This window comes from Lactuca sativa, chromosome 5 (assembly GCF_002870075.4).
Source record: "Lactuca sativa cultivar Salinas chromosome 5, Lsat_Salinas_v11, whole genome shotgun sequence".
Lineage (NCBI taxonomy): Eukaryota > Viridiplantae > Streptophyta > Magnoliopsida > Asterales > Asteraceae > Lactuca > Lactuca sativa.
Genome location: NC_056627.2, coordinates 298,386,117 through 298,411,186, shown reverse-complemented (window position 1 = coordinate 298,411,186; position 25,070 = coordinate 298,386,117). Strand labels below are relative to the sequence as shown.

The 25,070-nt window shown below is 34.5% G+C and overlaps 3 protein-coding genes across 4 annotated transcripts; 2 read left to right on the top strand and 1 right to left on the bottom strand.

The window, feature by feature from the left end:
- The first annotated feature begins 995 nt into the window (after positions 1 to 995).
- LOC111892547 (vacuolar protein sorting-associated protein 28 homolog 1) lies at positions 996 to 2,763 on the top strand. Its single transcript, XM_023888598.3, has 3 exons — positions 996 to 1,176; positions 1,778 to 2,407; positions 2,509 to 2,763. Exon 2 carries the CDS (start codon positions 1,778 to 1,780, stop codon positions 2,405 to 2,407), a length of 630 nt encoding a protein of 209 aa, XP_023744366.1. The 5' UTR covers positions 996 to 1,176; the 3' UTR covers positions 2,509 to 2,763.
- Positions 2,764 to 4,494: 1,731 nt separating this feature from the next.
- LOC111892476 (protein CTR9 homolog) lies at positions 4,495 to 10,377 on the top strand. The gene is made up of 23 exons (XM_023888515.3): positions 4,495 to 4,828; positions 5,087 to 5,153; positions 5,260 to 5,454; positions 5,539 to 5,639; positions 5,718 to 5,771; positions 5,938 to 6,054; positions 6,165 to 6,228; positions 6,314 to 6,528; positions 6,626 to 6,811; positions 6,904 to 6,996; positions 7,154 to 7,222; positions 7,315 to 7,407; positions 7,503 to 7,793; positions 7,873 to 7,953; positions 8,061 to 8,219; positions 8,299 to 8,394; positions 8,464 to 8,565; positions 8,660 to 8,767; positions 8,860 to 9,084; positions 9,151 to 9,417; positions 9,500 to 9,571; positions 9,652 to 9,918; positions 10,005 to 10,377. Exons 1-23 carry the CDS (start codon positions 4,688 to 4,690, stop codon positions 10,143 to 10,145), a joined length of 3,204 nt encoding a protein of 1,067 aa, XP_023744283.1. The 5' UTR covers positions 4,495 to 4,687; the 3' UTR covers positions 10,146 to 10,377.
- A 1,795-nt stretch (positions 10,378 to 12,172) lies between these two features.
- Positions 12,173 to 14,036, bottom strand: LOC111892555 (growth-regulating factor 1). Of its 2 annotated transcripts, XM_023888611.3 has the most exons (4): positions 13,468 to 14,029; positions 13,008 to 13,365; positions 12,509 to 12,903; positions 12,173 to 12,438 (listed from the first exon to the last, which is right to left on the bottom strand). In XM_023888611.3, the coding sequence occupies exons 1-4, from the start codon at positions 13,694 to 13,696 to the stop codon at positions 12,431 to 12,433; spliced, it is 990 nt and encodes a 329-aa protein (XP_023744379.1). In that variant the 5' UTR covers positions 13,697 to 14,029; the 3' UTR covers positions 12,173 to 12,430. The 2 variants fall into 2 exon arrangements, with proteins under 2 accessions (XP_023744379.1, XP_023744378.1); XM_023888610.3 differs by having other exon boundaries at positions 12,173 to 12,903; positions 13,468 to 14,036.
- Between the last annotated feature and the right edge of the window lie 11,034 nt (positions 14,037 to 25,070).

Sequence of the window (25,070 nt, the reverse complement as noted above, 5' to 3'; positions counted from 1 at the left end):
CTTACCCTAGAGCCCATCTAAATATTCTAGTCCACATGACTGCTCTTGGATGGCTCATCAATGGCCTAATCACCAAAGCCTAATAAAAGGCTCAACACACGGCCCAAGTAAAAATTAAGGTTTCCTCATAAAATGATGATTAGGATTAAGTGTTTCTCACTTAACCCATTAATGACTTAACCCATTAAGTCCATGATTCCACTAAGCCATCATACAATAAAATCGTCATGAGTTATAACTTCAGTCCATTGGTCCAAGCGCGGGTCCCGATAGGCCCAAACCAACAAACCTCGTATTGGTTTGTTAGCCCAATACGAATTAGGGTTCCCTCATAAAATTAGGATTTTCTAAACACTAATTAGGGTTCTTAGCCCAATACGAAGCAACCCAGTCCAAGATTAAGTGTTTAGGCCCATCAGTGTTTCATTAGAACGGGCACCACACACTGCCTCCTCGAGCGGTGGTGGTCGTGGGGGGTTTTCCGGCCATACAATCACTCATCCAATCCTCATAATTTATGAAACCAACACTTACACTCAAAATTAACCCATTAACACACCCTCAGCCGCCATCCATGGTGGCTGGTGGTGGCGAGAGATGATAGAAACGATAACCACCATGGTTGGCTGCCATGGTGGTGCGCCAAACCTTGGATCAAAATGCTCATGAACTCCAACCATGCTATACAACCCGAAATGGTAGCTTTCAGCCACCTACTTGGTGGCTGACGTCGCTCAAGTCAACAGAAAACGCCGACAAAAGCCGACAGCAATGGCAATGACTACATCGCGCACCCAAGGAGGAGTCGAGAAGGTTACCTGGTGTTATCTGTTCCTCAAGATTTTAACAATTGATAGTATATATAATGTTATGTGTTTCCCAACCTTCATGGTCGTTAAAAAAAATTCAAGGAATATGTTACAGTGAATAACAATAAAATAGAAACGACCAGGAGACTAAAATTTAAATTTAAGTAAACTCAAAATGCAATAGGGAAGGATTAAGGAAGGAATTGAATTTTCTTCTTCCTTGACCAAATCGTTCTTATCATCCAAGACAAACCCTATACCTCGCTATAACACTAACTCATCAAAGTAGACGCTACAATTCGCATATCTGGTCATCGCCCTATCATCGGTCGTTGCTCTGCTTTATCTTTGTCATTCATTGAATCAGGTAACGCCTTCATCTTCTGCTTCGTTGAATCAGTCGTATCTATTTCGATGTTCAAAATCTACATAGATTAACGATTAAACCCTAGTTTCATTTACACTTTGCTGATTTGGAGCGAATTATGATTTTTTTCCTACTTTGTAACCCTAGTTTATCGAAGATTAGAGTTGATCTTGAATTCTATCAGCTTTCCAGTCTTGATAAACATTCAATAAAAGTTCAAACTGCTCCGACCGATCACTTGGTCCCAACTGGATCTTGGTTTCGTCTGATTTTATGTGTAAAGTTCAAACCCCATCCGTTTTCACATATTACGTTTTAAATTTCTGTTGACTAATCCAATCTTAAAGTGATTTCGAATGTTATAAAGTTTTATATCCCCACAATTCACAAGAACAACATGCGTTTTGATTTCCGTTGACTAATTTTGAATAGGCTCCCAATGCTTTACATTACCTGAAAGAATTAGAAAACTTGGATGAATGAGTTCTTTTGCATCTGTAGCTATCAAATTCTTCACTAGATATTCTTAACTTGTAACCAATTATGGAATTCGACTGGAGATTCAGATGGTGTGTTCTGTTTTCACTTGATATTTTGATAGATGGAAGTGAAGCTATGGAATGATAAACGTGAGAGAGAAATGTATGAAAATTTTGCTGAACTTTATGCAATAATCAAAGCCACAGAAAAACTGGAAAAAGCATACGTTCGTGATATAATCCCATCATCTGATTATGAAACAGAATGTCAAAAACTAATTGCACATTTCAAAACCCTTTCATCAAACCTAAAAGACACAGTCCCCAGTATCGAAAGATTCCATGACACATACAAAATGGACTGCCCTGCCGCCATGAACCGCCTGATAACCTCCGGCGTCCCCGCCACGGTGGAGCACAGGGCGGCAGCCTCCGTTTCCGGTGGAAGCTCAGCTGCCATTGTGGCGGAATGTGTTGCGAATTTCATCACTGCAATGGATACTTTGAAGCTGAACATGGTGGCTGTTGACCAAGTTTTTCCTTTGCTTTCTGATTTGTTGGGTTCGTTGAACAAAATGTCGATTTTGCCCCCGGATTTTGAAGGGAAGACTAAGATGAAGGAGTGGATTGGGAGGTTGGCAAAAATGGGGGCGGCTGATGAGTTGACTGAACAGCAGTCAAGGCAACTGCAGTTTGACTTGGATTCTTCTTATAATTCTTTCATGGCTGCATTGCCTACTGATGGGACTTGAGTAAGTTTTTTAAAATCTTTTTTTTTTTTTTTTTTTTTTTTAATAAATTCTATCTGGTGGTTTTAAATTTAGCATCTTTTTACAATTTTGACGTGGAATAGGTTCATTTGGTGTTAATGCATGGATTTGGATGACTTGGGATTAGAAGCTTTGATTTAGCTGTTGTGTTTGTAAGTATTCTTTTAGTATACATAGAACCATATGAAATGTGTTTGTTTTTCTGCTTTCTTATGTTTGTACAAGGGTGGTTTTGTTTGTAAGGCAAGTTGACTAGACTATTTTTTTGTAAATTGTTGAAGATTTGAAACATTGTTTGATGTAGAATTTGTTAATGGTAAATTTAGAGTAGCCTATAACCCATGTTTGATTTAATGAGATATGAGTTGATCCTAAACTATCAATCAACATCTTATGCATTGTTTCATGTTATGGTTGGCAAAACTAGCTGAAAACTAGTTGCAAGCTTATCATTAACATTAACAAGTTATCTTTTGCAAGCTTATCATTAACATTAACAAGTTATCTTTTATAACTCTAGTAATGATTCATAAAACATACATCAAATACCAATGACATTAAAGAATATAATTTTTATAAAAAATTATAGTATTAATAACATCCAAGTTTATCTTTTGCGAAAGGGTTGTATCGAAGAAAGCATAATAATGAAAAACAAATCGAGAAGCGTAAGATTGCCTCTAATTAATATTATGATTTTTTTTTGGGGATGTTGAATGGGATGAATGGCACCATTGTTGTCTTTTTATACATAGTTTATTCCTAGAAAACATAATACTGAAAAATGGATAGAAATATAAATACCAAAAGTGCAGAAAAACATGGTTAGTATGTCTGATATTTAGGTCTTTTATGGTGAAAATTGAAAGAAAAAAAATCGAAAACTCTTTATTTAAATCAATTATACTTTTAATGTTTTTTTAATCAAAATACTTAAAGATAATTACTAGCATAATACAAACACTATCACAAACACTGTCTCACGACCTTTTAATGCTCTCAAAGCCTATTATCTATGAAAATTAAGCATATGTTATGATAGGAATCAAACTGAATTTGTATTTTTAAAATCTTAAAATGGAATATATCTTTTGTATTCTTTTCATGTTTTTCAAATAAACATATAAAATAACAAATTATCCAAAATACACATTTACCGGATAACAATTGATCTTAATATTCTACAAACAAAAATGATATCAATCACTTGGGTCCGAAAACAAGATTAGATTTTATAACCACGACTATGATAGTAAGATATACCATGATCCGATCTGACCTCTTTAGTCTTTGTTCTTCTAAATACGAAGAATTTATTAAATGTGCTCATAAATCGCATGTAGAATCTAGAAAAAAAATTTTATACATTTAGCTTGAAATCAAGCCTAAAAATATGTTCATTTAACCTAAAATCGAGCATTGTAGATCACAAATAAAACATCACCACTTCATTGATTTTCGAAGGAGACAAACATCGTGATATACAAGTTAGTCTTGTGCCTTTAGTTACCAATGGTCATAATAATGATTTTTTTTTTGCTTAAAATGTTTTCTTAATAATTATTTCAGTGATTTTCGAAGGAGACAAACATCGTGATATACAAGTTAGCCTTCTGCCTTTAGTTACCAATGGTCATAATAATGATTTTTTTTTTGCTTAAAATGTTTTCTTAATAATTATTTCAGTTTGCATCTACAACAAATATGATTATAAAACTTGTTTAAGAAGTCAAAGTTATTCTATGGTTGACGTATTATCAAGCTATAATGCAAACAATATTTTGCAAACAAATTTGAATAAACGATATTACAAAACATAAAACGGTCACGAGTCCTGATCTTAACAATATTGAGATTTCATATACCAAATTATTTTCATATATATTTCCAACGTAAAAGAAAAGATTATTGAAGCCATAGAATCCCAATAAATCAAAAAATTTATAAAACCATAGATCCCATTTGGATTTGTTTATGAAAATTGAAAAATATTTTTTTATAATATTTATATTTATAGAAACATTAATTCATAACTCGATTTATATATGGAAAATATTTTCGATATAGTTCCAAGTTCCAACGGTAAAACAAAATATTTGACGACTGCGGATGACGACGCCGGTGAGGGTGCAAGAAAGAATACCCTGGTGAGATACTGAGAGCAGCCACACTGTTAAACCTTGCAAAATCCTTATATAACTTTCCGACGACAATCAGACACCGGAGCTCTGCCGACGGGAGCAAAAACCTAATTTCGAGTCAATGGCCTGTGTGTATATTCCGGTACAGAACTCGGAGGAGGAGGTACGAGTGGCTCTGGACCAACTTCCTAGAGACGCAACTGATATCCTTGACATTCTTAAGGCGGAACAAGCGCCTCTCGATCTCTGGCTCATTATCGCGGTTAGTTTCGTTCCTAAGTATTACCTAATAGATTTAGTTGCCGCTTAAAATTTTGAGTTTCATGAACGATTACAACTTTGCTTGAGATATATCTTATTTATTTCAATTTCGTGCAATTTATTGAATCTCAATGACGATGATTCAAGACTATTTGATGTTTCGATCAAGGGCTATGCGATTATGGACCTTGTGGGAAAACCTGGTCTCTCCTTTTCGTGATTTAGGTCAAACTTTTTGTTAAATTTGGGTTTGATGCAGAGGGAGTACTTTAAACAAGGAAAAGTTGAACAGTTTCGCCAAATTCTTGAAGAAGGGTCCAGTCCAGGTAAGTTCTGATTAGCATCAACAAACTTATATAGTATCGAATGAATTGTTACTCTAAACCTAAGTTTGATATTCTTTTTGGCTCCATTAACCTGTTTGCTTTACAGAAATCGACGAATACTATGCGGACGTGAGATATGAAAGAATTGCCATCTTAAATGCCCTTGGTGCCTATTTTAGCTACCTAGGAAAAATTGAGACAAAACAAAAAGAAAAAGAAGATCATTTCATTTTGGCTACAAAATACTACAACAAAGCCTCCAGAATCGATATGCATGAGCCTTCTACTTGGGTTGGCAAAGGTAAACACAATCAAAATTTACAAGTCAACTTTTACAAATGCACTAGATCCCATAAGAACTTAGAACACACGCACTTGGTTACAGGTCAGCTTTTACTAGCTAAAGGAGATGTGGATCAGGCTTTTTCTGCATTCAAGATTGTGTTAGATGGAGACCGAGATAATGTTCCTGCCCTTCTTGGCCATGTATATTCCTATTATAATGTTCTTTATACATTTGTTTTTTGGTAGTTTAACTGATAACATAGCTTTTGGTTAATGCAGGCTTGTGTTGAGTTCAACCGTGGGAAATACTCAAGTTCATTGGAGATTTACAAGGTTCTTTTTCATTGCAACTCTGTATCTGCTTTCTGCTTTATTGCTAATATCTGCTATCACTGTTTCTGTATCCATACAACATTTACCTGCTTACCCTTGTTTGTATCTTCCTGCTTCTCTTTACTTTCAATCCCCTTTATTCTAATTTTTCATTATCTTTTGAAAGAGGGTCTTGCAAGTATACCCTGAATGTCCTGCAGCTGTTCGACTTGGCATAGGTCTCTGTCGATACAAATTAGGTCAATTTGAAAGGGCAAAGCAAGCATTTGAACGTGTGTTGCAGGCAAGTCATATGCTAACTACTTTTTGTATGTTTTTTGTACTTTCTAAAACTGTGGCTGCTACTTTGCTAATGTCTATATGTGTCCATTGTTCAACTACTTATAACTGCAGTTAGATCCAGAAAATGTTGAGGCTCTTGTGGCACTTGGAATTGTGGATTTGCAATCAAATGAAGGTTGGTTTTATGACTTTTATCTTGTTGATATAGTAAAATGTATGTTTTTATGACTCTTATTGATATTGTCATGTTGTTTTATTAGCTTCTGGTATTAGGGGAGCAATGGAAAAGATGCAAAGAGCCTTTGATGTCTATCCATACTGTGCAACTGCTCTAAATTATCTGGCAAATCATTTCTTCTTCACTGGCCAACATTTTCTGGTTGAGCAATTGACTGAAACAGCCCTTGCTGCAACTTCTCATGGCTCAACAAGGGCACATTCCTATTATAACCTTGCACGTTCATATCATAGCAAGGTTTGGACTTTTGTTCATATATTTGCAAAATCTTGTTTTACATTTTACAGGATGTTTGTACGTGGTGTAGCAATGCTTTTTTGATATGTTAATGCAGGGTGATTATGAAAAGGCTGGATTATACTACATGGCATCTGTAAAGGAAGTGAATAAGCCTCAAGAGTTCATTTTACCTTTCTATGGTTTGGGACAAGTGCAACTGAAATTGGGAGACTTTAAAAGCTCTCTTTCGAATTTTGAAAAAGTCTTGGAAGTTTATCCTGAAAATTGTGAGACATTGAAGGTGAGTTGCAAATAATATTGAGCAAATTTGCTTTAAACTGTACATGTTTTTTAACATCCTAGTAACTGAATTTGTACTTTTTATATGCACAGGCTGTTGCTCACATCTATCTTCAGCTCAACCAACCTACCAAGGCTCATGAAGCTCTGAAAAAAGCTGTCAGAATTGATCCACGAGATCCTGAGGTTATGTTTAATTACTGTTATGTCCTAGATTGATGAATCACAAAATTCAGTGGAATAGTACTCTAAAACAATATGAACACAGATGTGATGATTCCTTTTCAATGTAATTTCATTAAAGCTGCTTTTTGCTATTCTAATATCTTAAACAATGGTGCAGGCTTTTCTTGATCTTGGAGAATTGTTGATTTCAACCGACTCTGGAGCTGCTTTAGATGCATTTAAAACTGTAAGAAGTTGATGTCTCCTTTTTCTTAGATCATATTTGATGCCACAAGTTCTTTAATTTTCATATATCTATGTACTACTTACTTATGAAAGGCAAGGAATCTTTTAAAAAAGGCAAACGAAGAAGTATCAATTGAGCTTCTCAACAATATTGGTGTCATTCATTTTGAAAGAGGGGAATTCGAGGTTTGCTTCTTTCACCATATATATATTTGATGGATTTAAAAATCAGTTTATATGGTTTCATTCAAACATCTTTTATACTTTATGTTTGAATTCAGCTTGCTCAACAAACTTTTAAGGAGGCTCTTGGTGATGGAATATGGATGAAGCTAATAGATAGTGAAGCACAATCTGATTCTTTCAGAAAGGTGTTACATCAACCAATGGATGCCAGTTTAGCTGCTCGAATCTACAAAGACATGCAGTTGTTTCATAATCTTGAGAAAAATGGTATTACAGTGGAATTACCATGGGACAAAATTACAACATTGTCCAACCTTGCTAGACTATTTGAACAGTTGCATAAAACAGAAACTGCTAGCATTTTATATCGTCTCATCTTGTTCAAGGTAATAAAGTTACATTTTTATATCTATATAAATTTTTGCATATTTATGTAATTTTTTTTTTTCTTTTCTTTTCTCTCAGTTTCCAGAGTATGTAGATGCTTACTTAAGGCTTGCTGCTATTGCAAAAGCACGAAATAATGTCCCACTCAGCATTGAATTGGTTCCTACTTCTTAATCTCTTCTTGACATCGTTTTTTTTTTTTACATTTTATTATCTTTTATACGCCTTCATTTTGTTTTTTAATGTAAAAAAATATTGAATTGTAGATTCGTGATGCTTTGGAGGTGGATGACAAAAATCCAGATGCATTGTGTATGTTAGGTGACTTAGAGCTTAAAAATGATGATTGGGTCAAGGCAAAAGACACCTTTCGTGCAGCAAAAGATGCTTCTAATGGAAAAGATTCTTATGCTACTCTTTGTCTGGTAAAATAACATGTTCCAAAAATCAGAAATTTTGTAATTGTGATTTTAGTAATGTATTTATAAATTCTATTGAATATAGGGGAACTGGAATTACTTTGCAGCAGTAAGATCTGAGAAAAGAGCTCCTAAGTTGGAAGCTACACATTTAGAAAAAGCCAAGGAGTTATACACTAAGGTATATGATGAAAGCATACTTCTTTAATTTCCATAAATATTAATATTTTTATTTTTTATTTTTTTTTAGGTTTTGGTAGAACGTCCAGCTAATATGTATGCTGCAAATGGTGCTGGTGTGGTGTTGGCTGAAAAAGGTCAATTTGATATTGCAAAGGAACTCTTTACACAGGTTATCAAATATGTTTTTTTAATTCTTGTTAAATTAAAACCTCAAAACAGGTCATTATTTATTTATTTATAATCTGTTCATTTCTTCAAATCAGGTTCAAGAAGCTGCAAGTGGAAGTGTTTTTGTCCAGATGCCAGATGTATGGATTAATTTAGCACATGTTCATTTCGCTCAAGGCAATTTCCCATTAGCCATTAAAATGGTATCAAAACATTTATCCCCATATTTTTTTTTGCTCTTATGATAAACTTCTTTTTATAAAAATTTGAATATTGTTTTAAACTTTTGTTGCAGTATCAAAATTGTTTACGGAAATTTTACTACAACACAGACAGTCAAATCCTTCTGTATTTAGCGCGCACACATTATGAAGCTGAACAATGGCAGGATTGTAAAAAGACATTACTGAAAGCCATTCACTTGGCACCTTCAAATTACACATTAAGATTCGACACAGGTGTTACCTTACAAAAGTTTTCAGCATCTACATTACAAAAGACAAAAAGGACTGTTGATGAGGTGAGTAGGTGACTTTATATAATTCTTTATATTGATAAATAATATAACAAATTTTGATTCTTTTAGGTGAGAGCAACGGTTGCTGAGCTGAAAAATGCAGTTCGGTTATTCAGTCAGTTATCAGCAGCTTCGAATTTACAGATTCATGGGTTTGATGAGAAGAAAATTGAAACACATGTTGGATACTGTAAACATTTGCTTGAGGCTGCAAAAGTTCATTGTGATGCTGCTGAGCTGGAAGATCAACAAAATAGACATAGACTAGAACTTGCTAGACAAGCAGCCATACGTGAGGAAGAGAGTCGTTTAGCTGAAGAGCAGAAGAAAGTCAAGGTCAGCTAAAATTTTATATTTTTTTTAAAGTCATCAGTTATTGTTTGTTTTTTTGGTATTTATGTTGTGTGTTGGAAAGCAGTTGGAAAAGAGGAAACAAGAGGATGAGCTGAAAAAGGTGATGCAACAGGAACAGCATTTAGAGCGTATTAAGGTAAGTTGTTGCCTGCATAAATTAGTGTTTTTTTTTTTTCAAACAAACGATAGGTTTTTAAAAAGCTAGTTAAACTACAGGAACATTGGAAGAGTAGCAGTGGGTCTAAGAGAAAAGATAGAGGTCAAGAGGATGAGGAGGGTGGACAAGGTGGGGAAAGGAGAAGAAGAAAGAGTAGTAACAAAAAGAGAAAGAGAGACAAGAAGCCAATGGATGATGATCAACAAGATTATGAAGAAACAAACTACTACCAACCAGACAATCAAACAAACGATAATGATAATGATGATAATGATAATCGACTCGCAGCTGCTGGCCTTGAAGACTCCGATGCAGATGACGACACAGTAATCTTCCTCTCCCTCTCCCTCTCTCACATACACACACAGTGACATTTTTTTTTGCTGATATTTGTTCTGTATTGTTGTATTAGGGTGGTGCACCTTCATCAAATACAGGAAGAAGAATACGGGGGTGGTCAGAATCCGAAGAGGATGAGCCGGAAAAGAGGCAACCTAGTTCCAGTCCAGTTAGAGACAACTCTGCTGAGATGCAGCCAAGTGATGGAGAATAAATAGTCAAAAAGATGGAGTTAGGTCAGTTTCTCAGTATCTTTTTTTTTAAATTAACTTGAAAAATTGTATAATTATTTACTACTACATATTACTTTAGCTTTGTACATTATACTGGTAATTCCATCATATATTATTATTCATATATGCGTGAAGGAAGGTACTCTGAACTCATGTATGTATGCAACCTGAAAAAGGGATTTAAGGTAGTTGATTGGATTGGATTGGATTGGATGATCAGTTGTGGGGTTTCTTTAAAAGAAAGACTCATACTTGTTGATTTTTATTAATGAATAATAAATTCCCCTGTTGGTTTGGTGGTACATTGAATATGCTGCCTGTCTTTGGACTGGTGTGCAGATGCAGGTGTATTATTATAGTCCTTTTGCATTTATTATCATATCAGGTCATGGTCAAATTTGGACCACGTATTTTACCTTGCTTTCAGCACAATATCTTCAGAATAGAACAGAACAGGTTATACTGCGTTTGTCCAGAACAGAACAGAACAAAACAGGTTATATTGTGTTTGAAATGAAATATATGAGTGATACAAAAATTAGTAAAATTGAGGGAGGAAATGGTAAAAAGTTAGGGGGGAATCTTAATCTGAATTTGAACTTTGAAGTGTGATATATGCTTAAGAAGCCCATGCCTACACGTATAACAGAATATTATTGTTCAGTGAATGAAAGATACTTTTGTCAGAGACTGACTTGACTGGAAGCATCAAAATGTTGTATCACGTGCATCAAAGTTAGTAGACTTGTACCAAACCACTCTTTCTGCAACCATGTGGTGTGGTGTGTATCAATATTCCAAATTCAGCCCCTCGACTATTGAGGTGATCCATACAGCCCCCCCTCCCTCCCATAGAATTTAGAAACGGTGTCGTGGTGGACATAAATGTTTTGAGGTAGGATCAGATCCCCCATTTGGATCTAAAGTTAAAAATAAAAAAGCAGGGGCAAGGGTAGGGGTAGGGGTAGGGGGTGGATGTCAGTTTTTTAGTGAGTGATTTCTGACAGAAGGGTGGTGTCAGGGGTCCCACAGATCAGTCACTATGTGTGTTGAGTTTTTTCAGAGCAGAGTATAGCAGTGCAGAGTGCAGAGTGTTGGTTGGTTTGAATAAAAAGTACAGTACAAGTGTTTAAAGCTGGGTGATAAATGAAGATTCTCCTAACACACACACACAGAAGTAAGTATTATTATTATTGTTAGCGATCAGATTTTTCTGTCACACGCGTGTGCCTTCTTTAAAGTTTCTGTCATGTAACTCCCCTTCCTCTTCCTTTTCCTTTCCCTTCCCACCAAACATTCAAATTCACTCTTTGGTGGTGGAATGTGGTGTATGTTTCCTTTTTCTTTTTTTCAGAAACTCAATAATTACATTTACGAATATGTAAAGATCGTATTCCAATTTAGAATCACAAAACCAAGATCATATTCCAATTTGCTCCAAAAACAGTGATTTGATTGATGCATATCCACTTGAAAAAGTTTTTAAACGTTTAGTTAATAAGGACAAACGTTTTTTGTTTATATTCTGTCAGTTTAAGCTTAGTGGGAAAGGATGGAAGTTAAAGAAACCCATAATAATTTAACAAACACGTCCCATTGCTTTATGGAAATAAATATGTGGGTTGATTTAAAGAAACAAGTATTTTTGTTAATTAATCAGAACGTGAAATTGTAACAATTAATTCAGAATAATCGTTTTTAAAAGATTAGGAACCCGGATATTTATTTTTCAAACAAGCTCACATTTCAAGATTTCATATCTTGTGTTGTGAGTGATGCTACAATACAATGATTTATTTGAACTATTATTATTGATTTGATTTGTGGGAAGATGATATAAATGGAATAAGTTTATATGTTAAATTTATATATATGATTCTGAGAGTACTGTACACAGTAAGGATTAAAAAAAATCATTTTCGTATATTGTTTTTCTTTTTTGTCCTATTGATGTGTTTTTTTACCTTAGTTTCAGAGTGGAACAGAAGCAACCAGATAGAAAAACAAATAAAAAACCAAAAAGATGGTGAAGAAGATGTCAATCTACTTCTGCAAACATACAAAATATGCTGCAAAAATTTCAGAGTATTGATTGACCCCACATTATCAAAACAAGACAAAACCAACTAAAAAACTAATTAAATAAAAACACAGCAAAAGTTCTCATTACTTGACACTGTTTCAAGGTAACAACAACACACACATCGAAAAGCTAACCAACTACTATTGTTAACACTTCTTTAGCCTCTATTCAACAATCCGTCACTTATTTATCTGCAAAATAACAAAAAATAAATACATCACTAGCTATATCTTACAATCAAATTAAAAGCGGTGAAATTACCATTATGGGTCAGGAAAAAGTCATGGGCAGAACTTGGAATCGAAATTGAGAGTTGAGTCGTGGAAGAATCTTGGTTATTTTCGTCATTTGGTGGCCATTCATCAAAAAAATGATGCATGACTTTCTGTGGTTCATCTTTTCTCGCAATTTTCAACCCGATTTGATGATTATAATAACTACCCTGATCTTGATGTTGTTCGTGTGGATATTGCAAGTATCCATTTTGATGATAATCAGAAAAACTCGTTTGCTGCTTTAAGTGAGCCAATGATGAGTTGGGATTGTTCATAGCAAGTGGTTCCAATTGCCACGAATCACTACTCTTGATTGTTCCTGAAGATTCCGAGAAAAATGAATGCTCATCTATCTCCTCTTTCATCCCCACATAACTTTTTCTACATTCAAGAAAATGCATATAACATAATAAGATAAAAAGATAGGAAAGGAAAAAGTACAAGTGGTTAAAGCATGGTTCAAAAAAACATAAACACAAACAAACCTGTATGGGTTAGATTCCAACAGGAAGTGATCTTGAGACGACAAAACATTACTCCCCATAGATCTAGAATACGAAGAAATTGGATGTGAATTGGGAGAAGGGTAGTTTGGGGATTTGGAAGAGATCATTGGAATAGGTGTTGGTGTTGGTGGTGTTTTGGAATTGGGATGAGTTGACAAGTTGACTTCCACAGGCTTTCTTGAACGGTTTCTGCCTCTATGCATGTGCCTTTCACAGTATTTGGAATCAGGGTAAGCTTCTTTAGAACATCGCCATTTTTTACCATCTGTTCTTCTACATCTTCCTGGCTCTGGATCTATCTTTCTTCCAAAACCCATTTGAAAACAGTTCCATCCAACTGCAAATCCGATCAAAAACCAAAAAAAGATTCAATCTTTATGCTCGTTCTTGATAATTACACACAAAAATCAAGAAACAGTAGAGAGAGAGAGATGTGTACTTGAAGGATGCGGTGGCTGGTGGTGGTGAAGGAGGAGCTTCGTAGAAGATTCGAGACTTTTCTTAATGGTGTAAAGAAGATCGGGAGGAATTGGCATACCGGAAATCATGTATTTGTAAACGAGTGCTTGGTGTTCGAGTTCTTGCCATTGACTTGCTGTGAATGGAAACCTGCCGCCATTGTTATTCCGTAGACTTCCACCACCACCACCACCTTCTGTACTCATCATCTTGAATCTGTTCTTTGGATAACAAACATAAAATGAAAGATGAAAACCCTTGGGATTTCTTGCTCTAAAAACTTCAAAAAGAGATGGAAAAATATAGGAGATGGGATGTGTTTGTGTGTGTGTGTTGTGCACTATATTATGACTGCAAAGACTGTTGCATCTGCTGCTGCAACTATGCTGCCTTTATGGCAGCTATTGTTTTTCTGACAAAATTTATACGGAAACCCATAATAATGAGTTCTAGAGAGAGAAAGAAAGGAGAGAGAGAGAAGTGTAAGAGAGTTGGTATCTGAACGCACAGGGTGCCAGACAAAAGTGGCAGTGAGCATGATCATGAGAGTAGTTTGTACGGTTTTTTGCACACTTTTACTTTTACTTTTTTCATCTTTCTTTTTCTCTCTTTGTAAGATAAGATGTAACTGAGTTGGGAACTCGTTTTTTTGACATTTTTCTTGTTTTTGGTCAATGATGAGTCTCCTCTGAAAGTAGTCTTTAATCCCTATCTAAACCATATCCCAAATGGTCCATGATATGGGAGTACATTATATTGGTGACTACTACGTTACAACCCATGAATGCTTTTAGGTCTTTTTGATAAAGTATTAAAGGTAGGGTGTTTGTTGTGTGATTTGTAGGCAAGAATGAGAGAAGATGTTACATTTAAAGGTGACATACAATAAGAGATTGAGTGAATAAGCATGCATGCCTCTTATCCGATTTGAAAAAAAAAAAAGTCTTTATGGGTTTATATAATTACGGCTTCTGGATTAACAACTCATGTTTGGTTTTACAAGCACCCTCACTTTACATTTTAATTTTTAGTAAAGACCATATGAGGCCTTTCTCTTAATGACATGTTGATCTTGGGTACTAATCAACTTCAAGTTGATTAAATGAAAAGTCTGTTGTCATCAAAATTTTCCATGAAGGGTATGGAGATCGTTGATGTGATCATTGGTATTAGGATTAAACGGTTTAACAAGGGTATTGATATGATGCAAACAAACTATGTTGAAAAAAATCTCAAAAAGTTTAATTATAGTGATTTTTCTTCCGTGAGTACTCCATGGATCCTAGTGTGGAGCTAATGTCAAATGAAGGCAAGTCAATATCATCTCAATCGTTAGGTTGCTTGTTGTATGCCATGACAAGCACATACCTAACATCACTTGTGCAATCGGGAGCATGAGTAATAAGTCACAGAAAGAAAGTAAGTGTATAAAGAAATATAGAGTATGTGTATAAAGAGAGTAGAGGGAAAGAAGAAGAATAAGTATAAAAAATGAATAGAGAAAATAAAAGAATAAAAGAGAAGGAGAATGTGTATACAGAGAGAAAGTAGACAAAAATGTGAATAAATAAAGAGAAGGTGAAGAATGAGAACGAGATTGAGTATCTTGTGAAAGTCTAATAACAACTTGAGTAGTTGTAAGTTCATTACTATTGTTATTAGAGTAATAGTTGGGTTGTGAATCATTAGTTGATAAATGAGTTTTGAAAAAAATTATACGCCGAAGAGCAAGGTTGTAGAACTCATTACTCGGTACCTGTTTGGCCGACTACCGAGTAGTCGTATTCGGTAATTAATGTAGAACTATTTTTAGGAAAATTATATATATATATATATATATATATATATATATATATATATATATATATATATATATATATATATCAAAATAATAAGTTGATTGAAATATATAACAAAACTAGATACATGTGAAAACATAAAAACTGAAAAACACATAATATTCTCACTTCGTAAATAATTACTAAAAATTTAAGATATATATATATATATATATATATATATATATATATATAGTAATAATCACGTGTGTGTGTTAAATAATAAACCATTAAGTAAATTATATATATATATATATATATATATATATATATATATATATATATATATATAGTAATAATCACATGTGTGTGTTAAATAATAAATCATTAAGTAAATTATACATATTAATCACCGAGTTGACCACGCTTTACAACACTGCTCAGTTCAGTAAGGGGTTGATCGGGGAAGACTCGAGATTCTGTAACTCGTATCGGTAAGAGGCCGAGTAGCGAGTACTCGGAGGAGTAATCTGTCAACTCGGCGAGTTTTGCAACATTGCCGGAGAGTGGTGTATTCTTATATCATCATTGTTATGTGTATCATTATTAATAATTACTAACTAAGCTCTTTGTGGTTTATCTTTTTTGTGATGTATGTTTTGTAGGTAAATTTATTTAAGGAAAGAAAGAAGAAGATATATTGTGATACCTGACTCAGATCATTGTATTTAATTTTCTTTGAACCGATCATATTGATAACTACTTGTATTGGCTTGTTAATATAAGGTGTATACCAATGTATGTGTATGTGTTTTATAAATAATAAATAAGAGTTTTTAGGTATATCTTGTATCATCGGCGTAGCCATATTTGTGCAAGAGTAGGCCTTGACCCACCCACACAAATTTAAAATCATGCATGTATATAGATGATATGTACGATATATATTTTTGTTAAATAAAAGGAATTATAAAAAAAAATTAGGAATGTGATATGGTCTATTACATTCAAAAATTGGTATTTAGTAGAAGGGAATACATTAAACTTGGTATTTAGTAGAAGGGAATACATTGTTGCATATGTCGATTAGACTCCATTTTAGATTATTTTAACGATTTAAGAGAATATCATGTGCAACTTAAATAAACAATTTAGTTTAGAATACATATATAGCAACATTTTGCTATCATTTGGAGAATTTTGTCACTCTTTCGTATTTTGTAAATTATTTTGCCTACCATAAAACAAAATTTTTGCTACGTCATTGCCTTGTATTAAAAACCAAGTGTTATGACAAAGAATCTAAATTCTACATAACTCCACAGTTCATGATTTCTTATCAATGTCTTGAAAAGAAGTTATCCTTGAAGGGTTATCTCCGTAATCTGAATTGCGTGATACATAAACATAAAGTTAAAATATCAGATTGGAAAAGTGATCACAAAATCCTTCAAATTGATCCGAAAAAAACCTTTGAATTTCAAAACCTACGCTACAATGTTCCTTCCAAACCGTAACATCGATAATACCTCTTACATACATTACACACAAACCAACACAACAAAGTTTTGGCAGCGGATAAGAAACACGCGGACTAGAATTGGTTTCTAGTCGCACATATTTGATTATGTCTTTTATGAATAGTTGCCAAAACATGAATATTGAAATACCAAAACAAATAATATTTTCAAAGTTTAAAGTAAATGAAGTTTCCCATATTTTCAGCATCGAAAGTTGGGTAAGTTATTTTTGTTGTGTTTCATATTTCATATTTTTACTGTATATCACACTAAAATTGGGAAAATGTGTAATGTTATATATATATATATATATATATATATATATATATATATATATATATATATATATATATATATATATATATATATATATATATATATATATATATATATATATATATATATATATATATATATATATATATATATATATATACTCAACGAGTTTACGTATATATCTTGTTTGACTATGTAAATCATCTTTTCAAAGTTTCTCACAGGAAATGAAATTTGACCGGCAGTGGCCATACCGATCAACTGTTTAGATAAGAACGTAAATTTCAAAGGGCGTCGTGTGTCCAATCCATGGAAAAGAAGAAATGCACTTATTTGAATTTGGTTATTTATGAAACACGTAATAATATAATGTATTTTGAAGACAACAATCAAAATTTGCAAGACTTGCAAAATAAAATATTCCAAATTTTTTCTAGAGTAAATTACATTTTTTGTCACTATGGTTGGTATTCGTATGTAGTTTTGATCCGAGTTTCAAAACACATTTGGCTTTTTTATTGTTACTTTCACTCTCATGCCTTAGCCATCTGTAATATGAAAATTTTACTCATATTTTGTCTTTTTCTAATTTGTTAACTATACCAGGTGTGAGATTCATGTATTATATGAGTTTATTTAAAAAAAATTAAATACAAAATTCTTAACATTTGAAAAGTATGAATTTATAAGAAACGTGAGAAAATATTTAATTATAAAAATTAAAGTGTTTTTTTTTTCTCTTTTAATTTCAAACAAATAATTTAGATAAATAAATAAGGAAAATTAATGAATCTTTAATTTGGTAATTTTGAAATTAAAAGGAAAGTTTATTAATGAAATTGATATGTATTTATTATTGAATATAAATATTATCTACAATTTAATAAAATGAAAAAACCATAAAATGACATGTGGATTAAAATTAATTTAAAATAACCACAAAATAAATGTAACAAAATAAATGAGAATGTAACATACGGCAAAAAGAACTTTATTTATTAGGGAGGATACTTTAATACTATGTTTTAAATATCAAGGTCTCGTACACATCATCTAAATCCAACGCCCACCACCACATTCAAATATTTAACATAAAATCAAAACCAAATTGAAATCCAGACTTTCATGAGTAACATTAGTATTTGAATCCAATTTAACATCCCCCCTCAAGCATTAGACCAAACTCTTTGGTCACAAAACCATCGGTCTCGACATTTTCCATGCTTTCACGGAAAGCAATAACAACAGTTTGAACATATTTTAAATTTGTATCAACATTAAAACTGTCTCGGTAGCTTGAAAATTCCCTACCAAACCTTTGTCGGCCCCTGGACTCCACCTGTAACGCCCGCAGATCCGGGCTAGTCAATTTAGAGACGATAAGCGTCAAAAATGACTTTTTGATAAAAGATTATTTAGGATGAATAATATTAACTAATTTATAGTATATGTTACAAGGATTCCGTACATATAAAGAACGCCGAAATCCGAGTTATAACGAAGAAGTTATGACCGGTCGAAGTTTCGTGACAGAACCGACACGACACAGCGCGACGTAAATAATGAATTTACGTTAGAGCGATATTTGGCCTTAGCGATCTAAATGAAAGTCTTAGAATACGTTAAACCGAGAGCGCGCATAAAAAGAACGTCTAAATCTGACTTCGTATGAGGAAGTTATGATTTTTCGAAGTTTTAGCATTAGCAGTATGCAGCACGAAACTCGAGATTGAGGTCGAGTGATATTTAGCCAAAAATTTCTAAATGAGAATTAAAGATCTCATCAATAGTAGTCCAACGATAAAAAGACAGACGAAAACGGAGTTCAAATGAAGGAGTTATGAATTTCGATCGGAGTTTTCCTGTCCCGGCCTATTAAAAATAATATATTAATAATATATTAAAATTAAAGTCAAAGTTAGCCAACGAAGTCTAAATGAAAGTTGTAGATCTTGTTTTTACCTACGCGTGGATATAAAGAACGTCGAAAACGGAGTTCGTATGCGAAAGTTATGAATTTCTGAAGTTCGGGGCGCGAAACCCCAAAACTGTCAGAACTCACGAGGTGAATATTAGAAATTCACGAGGTGAATAGTTGATGGACGTCTTCCAGGGCAAGTGGCCATGACGAACGCAATGAATATCAAGTTCACGAGGTGAATATTAGAAACTCACGAGGTGGGTCAGTTCACGAGGTGAATATTAAAAACTCACGAGGTGAACTCAGAAAAAATCACCCTATAAATAGAAATCAGGGTCAGCCGAGTTTGGTTGCTCATCTCTTACTCCCCCACTCCCGATACTCTCTCTAAGCCCTATTTTAACCCCCCGAAGCCCTGGTATAATTCCCAAGACCCGAAGCTAGTCCCGAAGCCCGAAGATCCCGAGAAGTGAGATTCCCGAGCCGAAGCTCTGCCCGCGAGAAGCCCGGTTTTGTGAAGATCTTCCAGATCTACCGAAGAATACTACTTCTACAAGCAGTAGTGCTGTTCGATCATCTTCTGATCAAGTGAGTGTGTAGTCACTTTCTTCTAACACATAAATATGAAGTATTTGCTTTGAAATACGTGTTATGTGTATATATATTGTTGTTTATTTAGAGTGAGAGTATAGCCCCTTTCATAAACACGATAATAATACAAGTATTGTTTGAATGTATTAAGTATATTGTTGTTTATATGTGTGGGTGTGTAGTTACTTTCTTCTACCGCATAGATATGAAGTATTTGCTATGAAATACGTGCTATGTGTTTATACATTGTTTGCTTATTTGAGATGAGTGTGGAATGGATGTTTTATATAGTTTTTAAATGAGTTAAACTGTATATGTATTTTATATCTACAAATATGTTGGGTAGAACATGGGTAGATGAGATAGCTGGTATGTGATAAAATGAGGAGGTATGAAAGATGATTAAAAATGATATTGGCAGACGCACCAATTAGAAAATGTCATAAAACTAGCAGATGCGCTCAAAAATAATATCGGTAGATGCACCAAGTAGTGAATGTCGTAATCCTGGCAGATGCGCTTACAGGATAATGTCGACAGATGCGCCAAATAGAGATTTTCATAATACTAGCAGATGTGTTTATAGGATAATCCTGGCAGATGCGCGTGTAGGATAATGTCGGCAGATGCGCCTAAAAGAGAATGTCATAAACCTGGCAGTCACGCCTCATAATGTATGACGTAATCATGGTAGAGGCGCTTAAATGATGATGTTGGTAGATGCGCCTTATGTAGCAATAGATTTCGTGCCAATTCCTTAGGTCAATCCTTAGGAATGAATGAATGATGAGTAGTTGAATTCTTAGGGTAACATCCTAAGAAATAAAGGAAGATAATGAGGATGAGTAATTGGGTTGATTGCTTGATGGTTGAATATAATAATTATATTATTGTGGGTCGAAAACCCTATATGCTCACCAGGCTCCCAATCCTGACCCACTCAGTTTTCTTTGCATTACAGGTAATGACACAAGAGTATAAGTTGGTGGACTTGACGAGAGATTTTGGATTAATAGATTAGTAGTTATAAATGATTGTTGTAAGGTCTATGTTGTTCTGTTTATGCTTTTGGTCTGTATTGAACATGACATCTCGAGATTTTGTTATATAATGAAAATACGTTTCTTTAATGAAATGCTTTGATAAACTCTTATCATGTTTTGTTTTGGGAACAAATTCCGCAACTATTTTCTATAAAAAGATTACTCTGATTTTAAAAACAAAGCATAAGCAAATCGGTCTTCTCTGGCCGTGAAATTAGGGATGTCACACCACCCCATGCATGGCATAGTTGTGTCATGAGCTTGATCTACAGAGACTTTCACATCAACACCCGCACATGCAATAAGCTTAAGCTACATAAAAACAACTCCAGAGTTAACGAAAAACTGCAAGGATGATAAAAAAAAGAATCCTCAACATTTATTACGAAGTATTAAAAATAACAAAAATGAATTTGGATCATGAATTGAAAAAAAACCTTTAAGTATGTTATGTATAGGATTATAGGAAGGTCCATTTGTATAATCTACTCTAAATCTGTTTAGGCTGATTGATTCTGAAGGCTTACATGACAGGTGGTGTGGAGGAGGCAACGGTGGACGAAGGAGTGGAATGGAAAGTAGCAAATGGATGCAATCAGACTTGAAGTTCATCTTTAACAAGGGTACAATAGTGGCCTTGAGGCAGGACACATCGGAGAGGTTGTGGCTCGTGATAATAGGCGTTGGGTAAAACACCCCCTCCTCGTATGAGCTATTTGAAATAATAAATTTTTATTAATTAAAAAATAACTTTAAGTAAATTTGCAGGGTCGGTGATAGGCAGGAGCAATATGGGCATGTGCACAGGCCCATTTCCTACTTTCTACTAACCGAATAACATAATCATCAATTCATCATCGTCTTCGACCCTGTAACATCCCAAAAATTTGACCCAAAAATTTCATTTTTTAAAGGTACTAAACCCATAACCCAAAACATAATCATTTTCAAAATTCATATCTATGTACTGAACCATATCATGCAACCCAAAACAAGTCATAAAAAAATATTATCAGAGTACAAGTCCCCCAAAATCTATACTGCGGAAAATCATAGTGTGATACGATGCGATCATGCTGACCCCTTTCCCTTCAAGCTGGAAGTACCTGAAACACAAACTGAAACTGTAAACATAACGCTTAGTGAGTTCCCCCATCATACCACATACAAAAACAAACATACTGACGAGCATATATGGGTGCTCGACCCACCCTACCGAGCATATCTAGGTGCTCTACCTACCCCTCGGTCTATTACAACTGGATACCGAGTCTATTTCACCCCTACCACTACCACATAATATCATAAGCAGTTTGTCACAGAAACATCAACAGATACTGGCTTACCAGACAATTATCATAAAGACAATTATCTTACTATATCATAACTAGTGGGCCAACCTTGGTGCCTTCGACCCATGAATTCTATGAAGGGACACTCACCTCATAATCGAAAGTCAACTACAGTGCTCACTCTATCTGCTGCACCGGTCTACTCCACACCTAGGTAATCATGCAATGCAACCCTTAGATATACCCTCATAATCGAGAGCTGACCAAAAAGTCAACATCTAGGGTTAATGGTCAACTTTCCTTATTACTATGTCTTCACGTCGTGAGAGTCAACTCGACTCGGACCTACTCAGTGAGTCAACTCAGCCTCACTCACCACATGGTTACAGATCGGGAAAAATGTTATGCTCACGTCGTGAGACCTTATGCCTCACGTCGTGAGACCTGTTCTGTGAGCATTAAGCTATAAATCCTTTAAGATGCATGTTGGAACTTTCCAGAATACCATATCTAGTCTAAAGGACCATAAAAATCATAGCTTTTTAGTCATGCATGTCCAGTGCATAAATTAAACACTAGCTAGGTCAAAAGATGGGTATAAACATCAAGATTCAAACTTAGAGTCCATAACATGCACCAAAATCCAGATCCAAAGATTCTAACACAAGAAATGACTCAATGGTCCATAAAAGTTGCCAACTTTATGGACCCCATGCATGATAAACTAAAATCCCATGCAAAGAAGGGTGCCAAAACCTAGATCTAGCAAGCTTAAATGAAAAACATAGGGTCTTTAAGACTTACAGAAGCTCACAAGCTCAGCATGTCCACAAGGAAGGGCTTATCTTGCCAAAAGGAGCCACCACAAGAGCTTCTTTTTCTTCAAAGAAACAAAAAACACCAATAAACACACCAACATCACCAAAAATGGTTCAAGGGCTCAAAAGGGCCGAATTTAGGGTTTTCAGTGACTTGAGAGTGAAAGAGGCTGAGGATGGGCGACCCTAGCCTCCTCATTCTGTTTTATACTCGATTGTTAGGGTTTGGGACCATTAGGCCTGGCTCACGTCGTGAGACCTTATGCCTTACGTCGTGGGGTTTGAGAACACGGGTCAAATGGTCAATGATCCTACTCACGATGTAACCACTATGGCTCACATTGTGAGCCTCTTCTAAGTGCAAAAATTAAGATATAATACCTCAAGGGCTTGGATGCTACAATTCTCCCCCACTTGAATCAGACTTCGTCCTCGAAGTCCACTGCTATGAATAACTCGGGGTAATGCTCCCTCATGTCGTCTTTTGGCTCCCACATCTATTCCAAGCCCTTACGGTGTTGCCACTGTGTCACACCATCGAACCAGACGACGGAAACGTCCGAGGGCTCGTATGACTATAAATTGAAATATCATCACAATGAATATACATGAAACATAACACAATCATCACCAAACATTACATATTACAACTGATATTGTTCACATCAAGTAGTTTGTCTTAGATTACATATCCCAAAATATTAATTGTATGATGATTGACATTACACACAAAAAAAATCCCTACACTTGAAGATTCCCCTGCTTAAGGATTCCCTAAGAATACAAGTTATTTTGAAAACGGTCAACATATATGATGTTGGTGAGTTCATAAGCATGTTTGAATGAAAGATTTTGTATTATTTATAAAACCCAGAAAATCCAATATTTTCTGTAAAAAGTCTGCAAAATGATGTAATAGTCAAGTATAAATGCATGTGTGAATTCCATTGTAAAGTATGTTTAGATATGCAATCCAGAAATTCTTTGCGCTCTTTCTATTGTAAGCAGAAGGTAATTGAATAATAGTGTTTCCCCAAAAAATCAGTTATTTTCTGATTATAAAAGTATTGTGGTCTTAAACCCTAAGACCATGTATTGATGTATTGTATGATTTGTATTGCCATGATTTGTATTCTGATTTTCGTAATGTTATGATGATAAAGATCTTTATGTGAGTCGTTATAACCATGCTTGATAGGGACTAATTCGCATGTCTTGACATTTTCCAAACCCCGGTTTGTTGAAGTTAAGGTTTGTCACCCTAGACTGGCCCAGTCTAACTGTAGCGAACAACTCAGGCGTGGGGGAGTCACCCCTATATAGATCTATACACAAAATCTCACTCTCCCTCCAGGATACTCTGGTTATAACTACAAGCTACGATCATACACTCAGTGGTGTCAATCGGCATGTCTCACTAGATCCCAATTGTTAATACATGATTATTTGATTTCGCACAATATATAATGTATATGAATTTAGATTCTTGCACATGCCAATTAAGTATTAATGTGAATGGACGAAGCCAATCCAACATGTATAAGGAAAACTGTGGAACATTAGACATGTAAGTTATTTCCAGGATCATTAAGTATGCAAAAGGACACTTAAAGCCATTAAGCATATATTGAATAGTCTAAGCCCACTTAACATGTAAATGGACCACTAAGGCCCAATAAACATGTAAAGGATAATTTCGGCCCATTAAGCATGTATATAGGTCACTAAGGCCCAATAGACATGTAATGGATGAATTGGGCCCAATAAACATGAAAATGGATCACGAAGGCCCAATAAACATGTTTATGAATATTAGGACCAATAGTTGTACCGGTGTTGTAATTCTGTTTGTTTGTTATAACATGATTCGTTTTAGTTGATGTGTTTACCGAAAATAATGTAAATAGCCCAACATTTTATTATCATGATATTCTTAATCTATTACATCATAACTTTACAATTTAGGCTTATTCTAGTAAAACTTACACTTTATGTGTCTTGTTGTTTCCACGGTTTGGTCTTTAAGGCATCTTTTTGTCATGGAACAGAGAGATGATGAGTATATGTTGCATTCCTAGGTTAGAATGCCACTGACTCGGCAAATCGATTTTTGTATCTAAGTGATTCCATGTTTCAACATAAAAAGTGAAACACATAGCAGATAACAATGTCATGAATAAACATAGAGCATTTCCATTCATAATAATCATTTTTAATACATGAAAATTTTCCAGAAGGCATACAGTACATTGGGAAACATATAATCCGACAGCATGACGACCCTATGAGTAGTGTAATCACTTAAACATAAGGTCGATAGTACATAAAGTAGCATACATTAAAA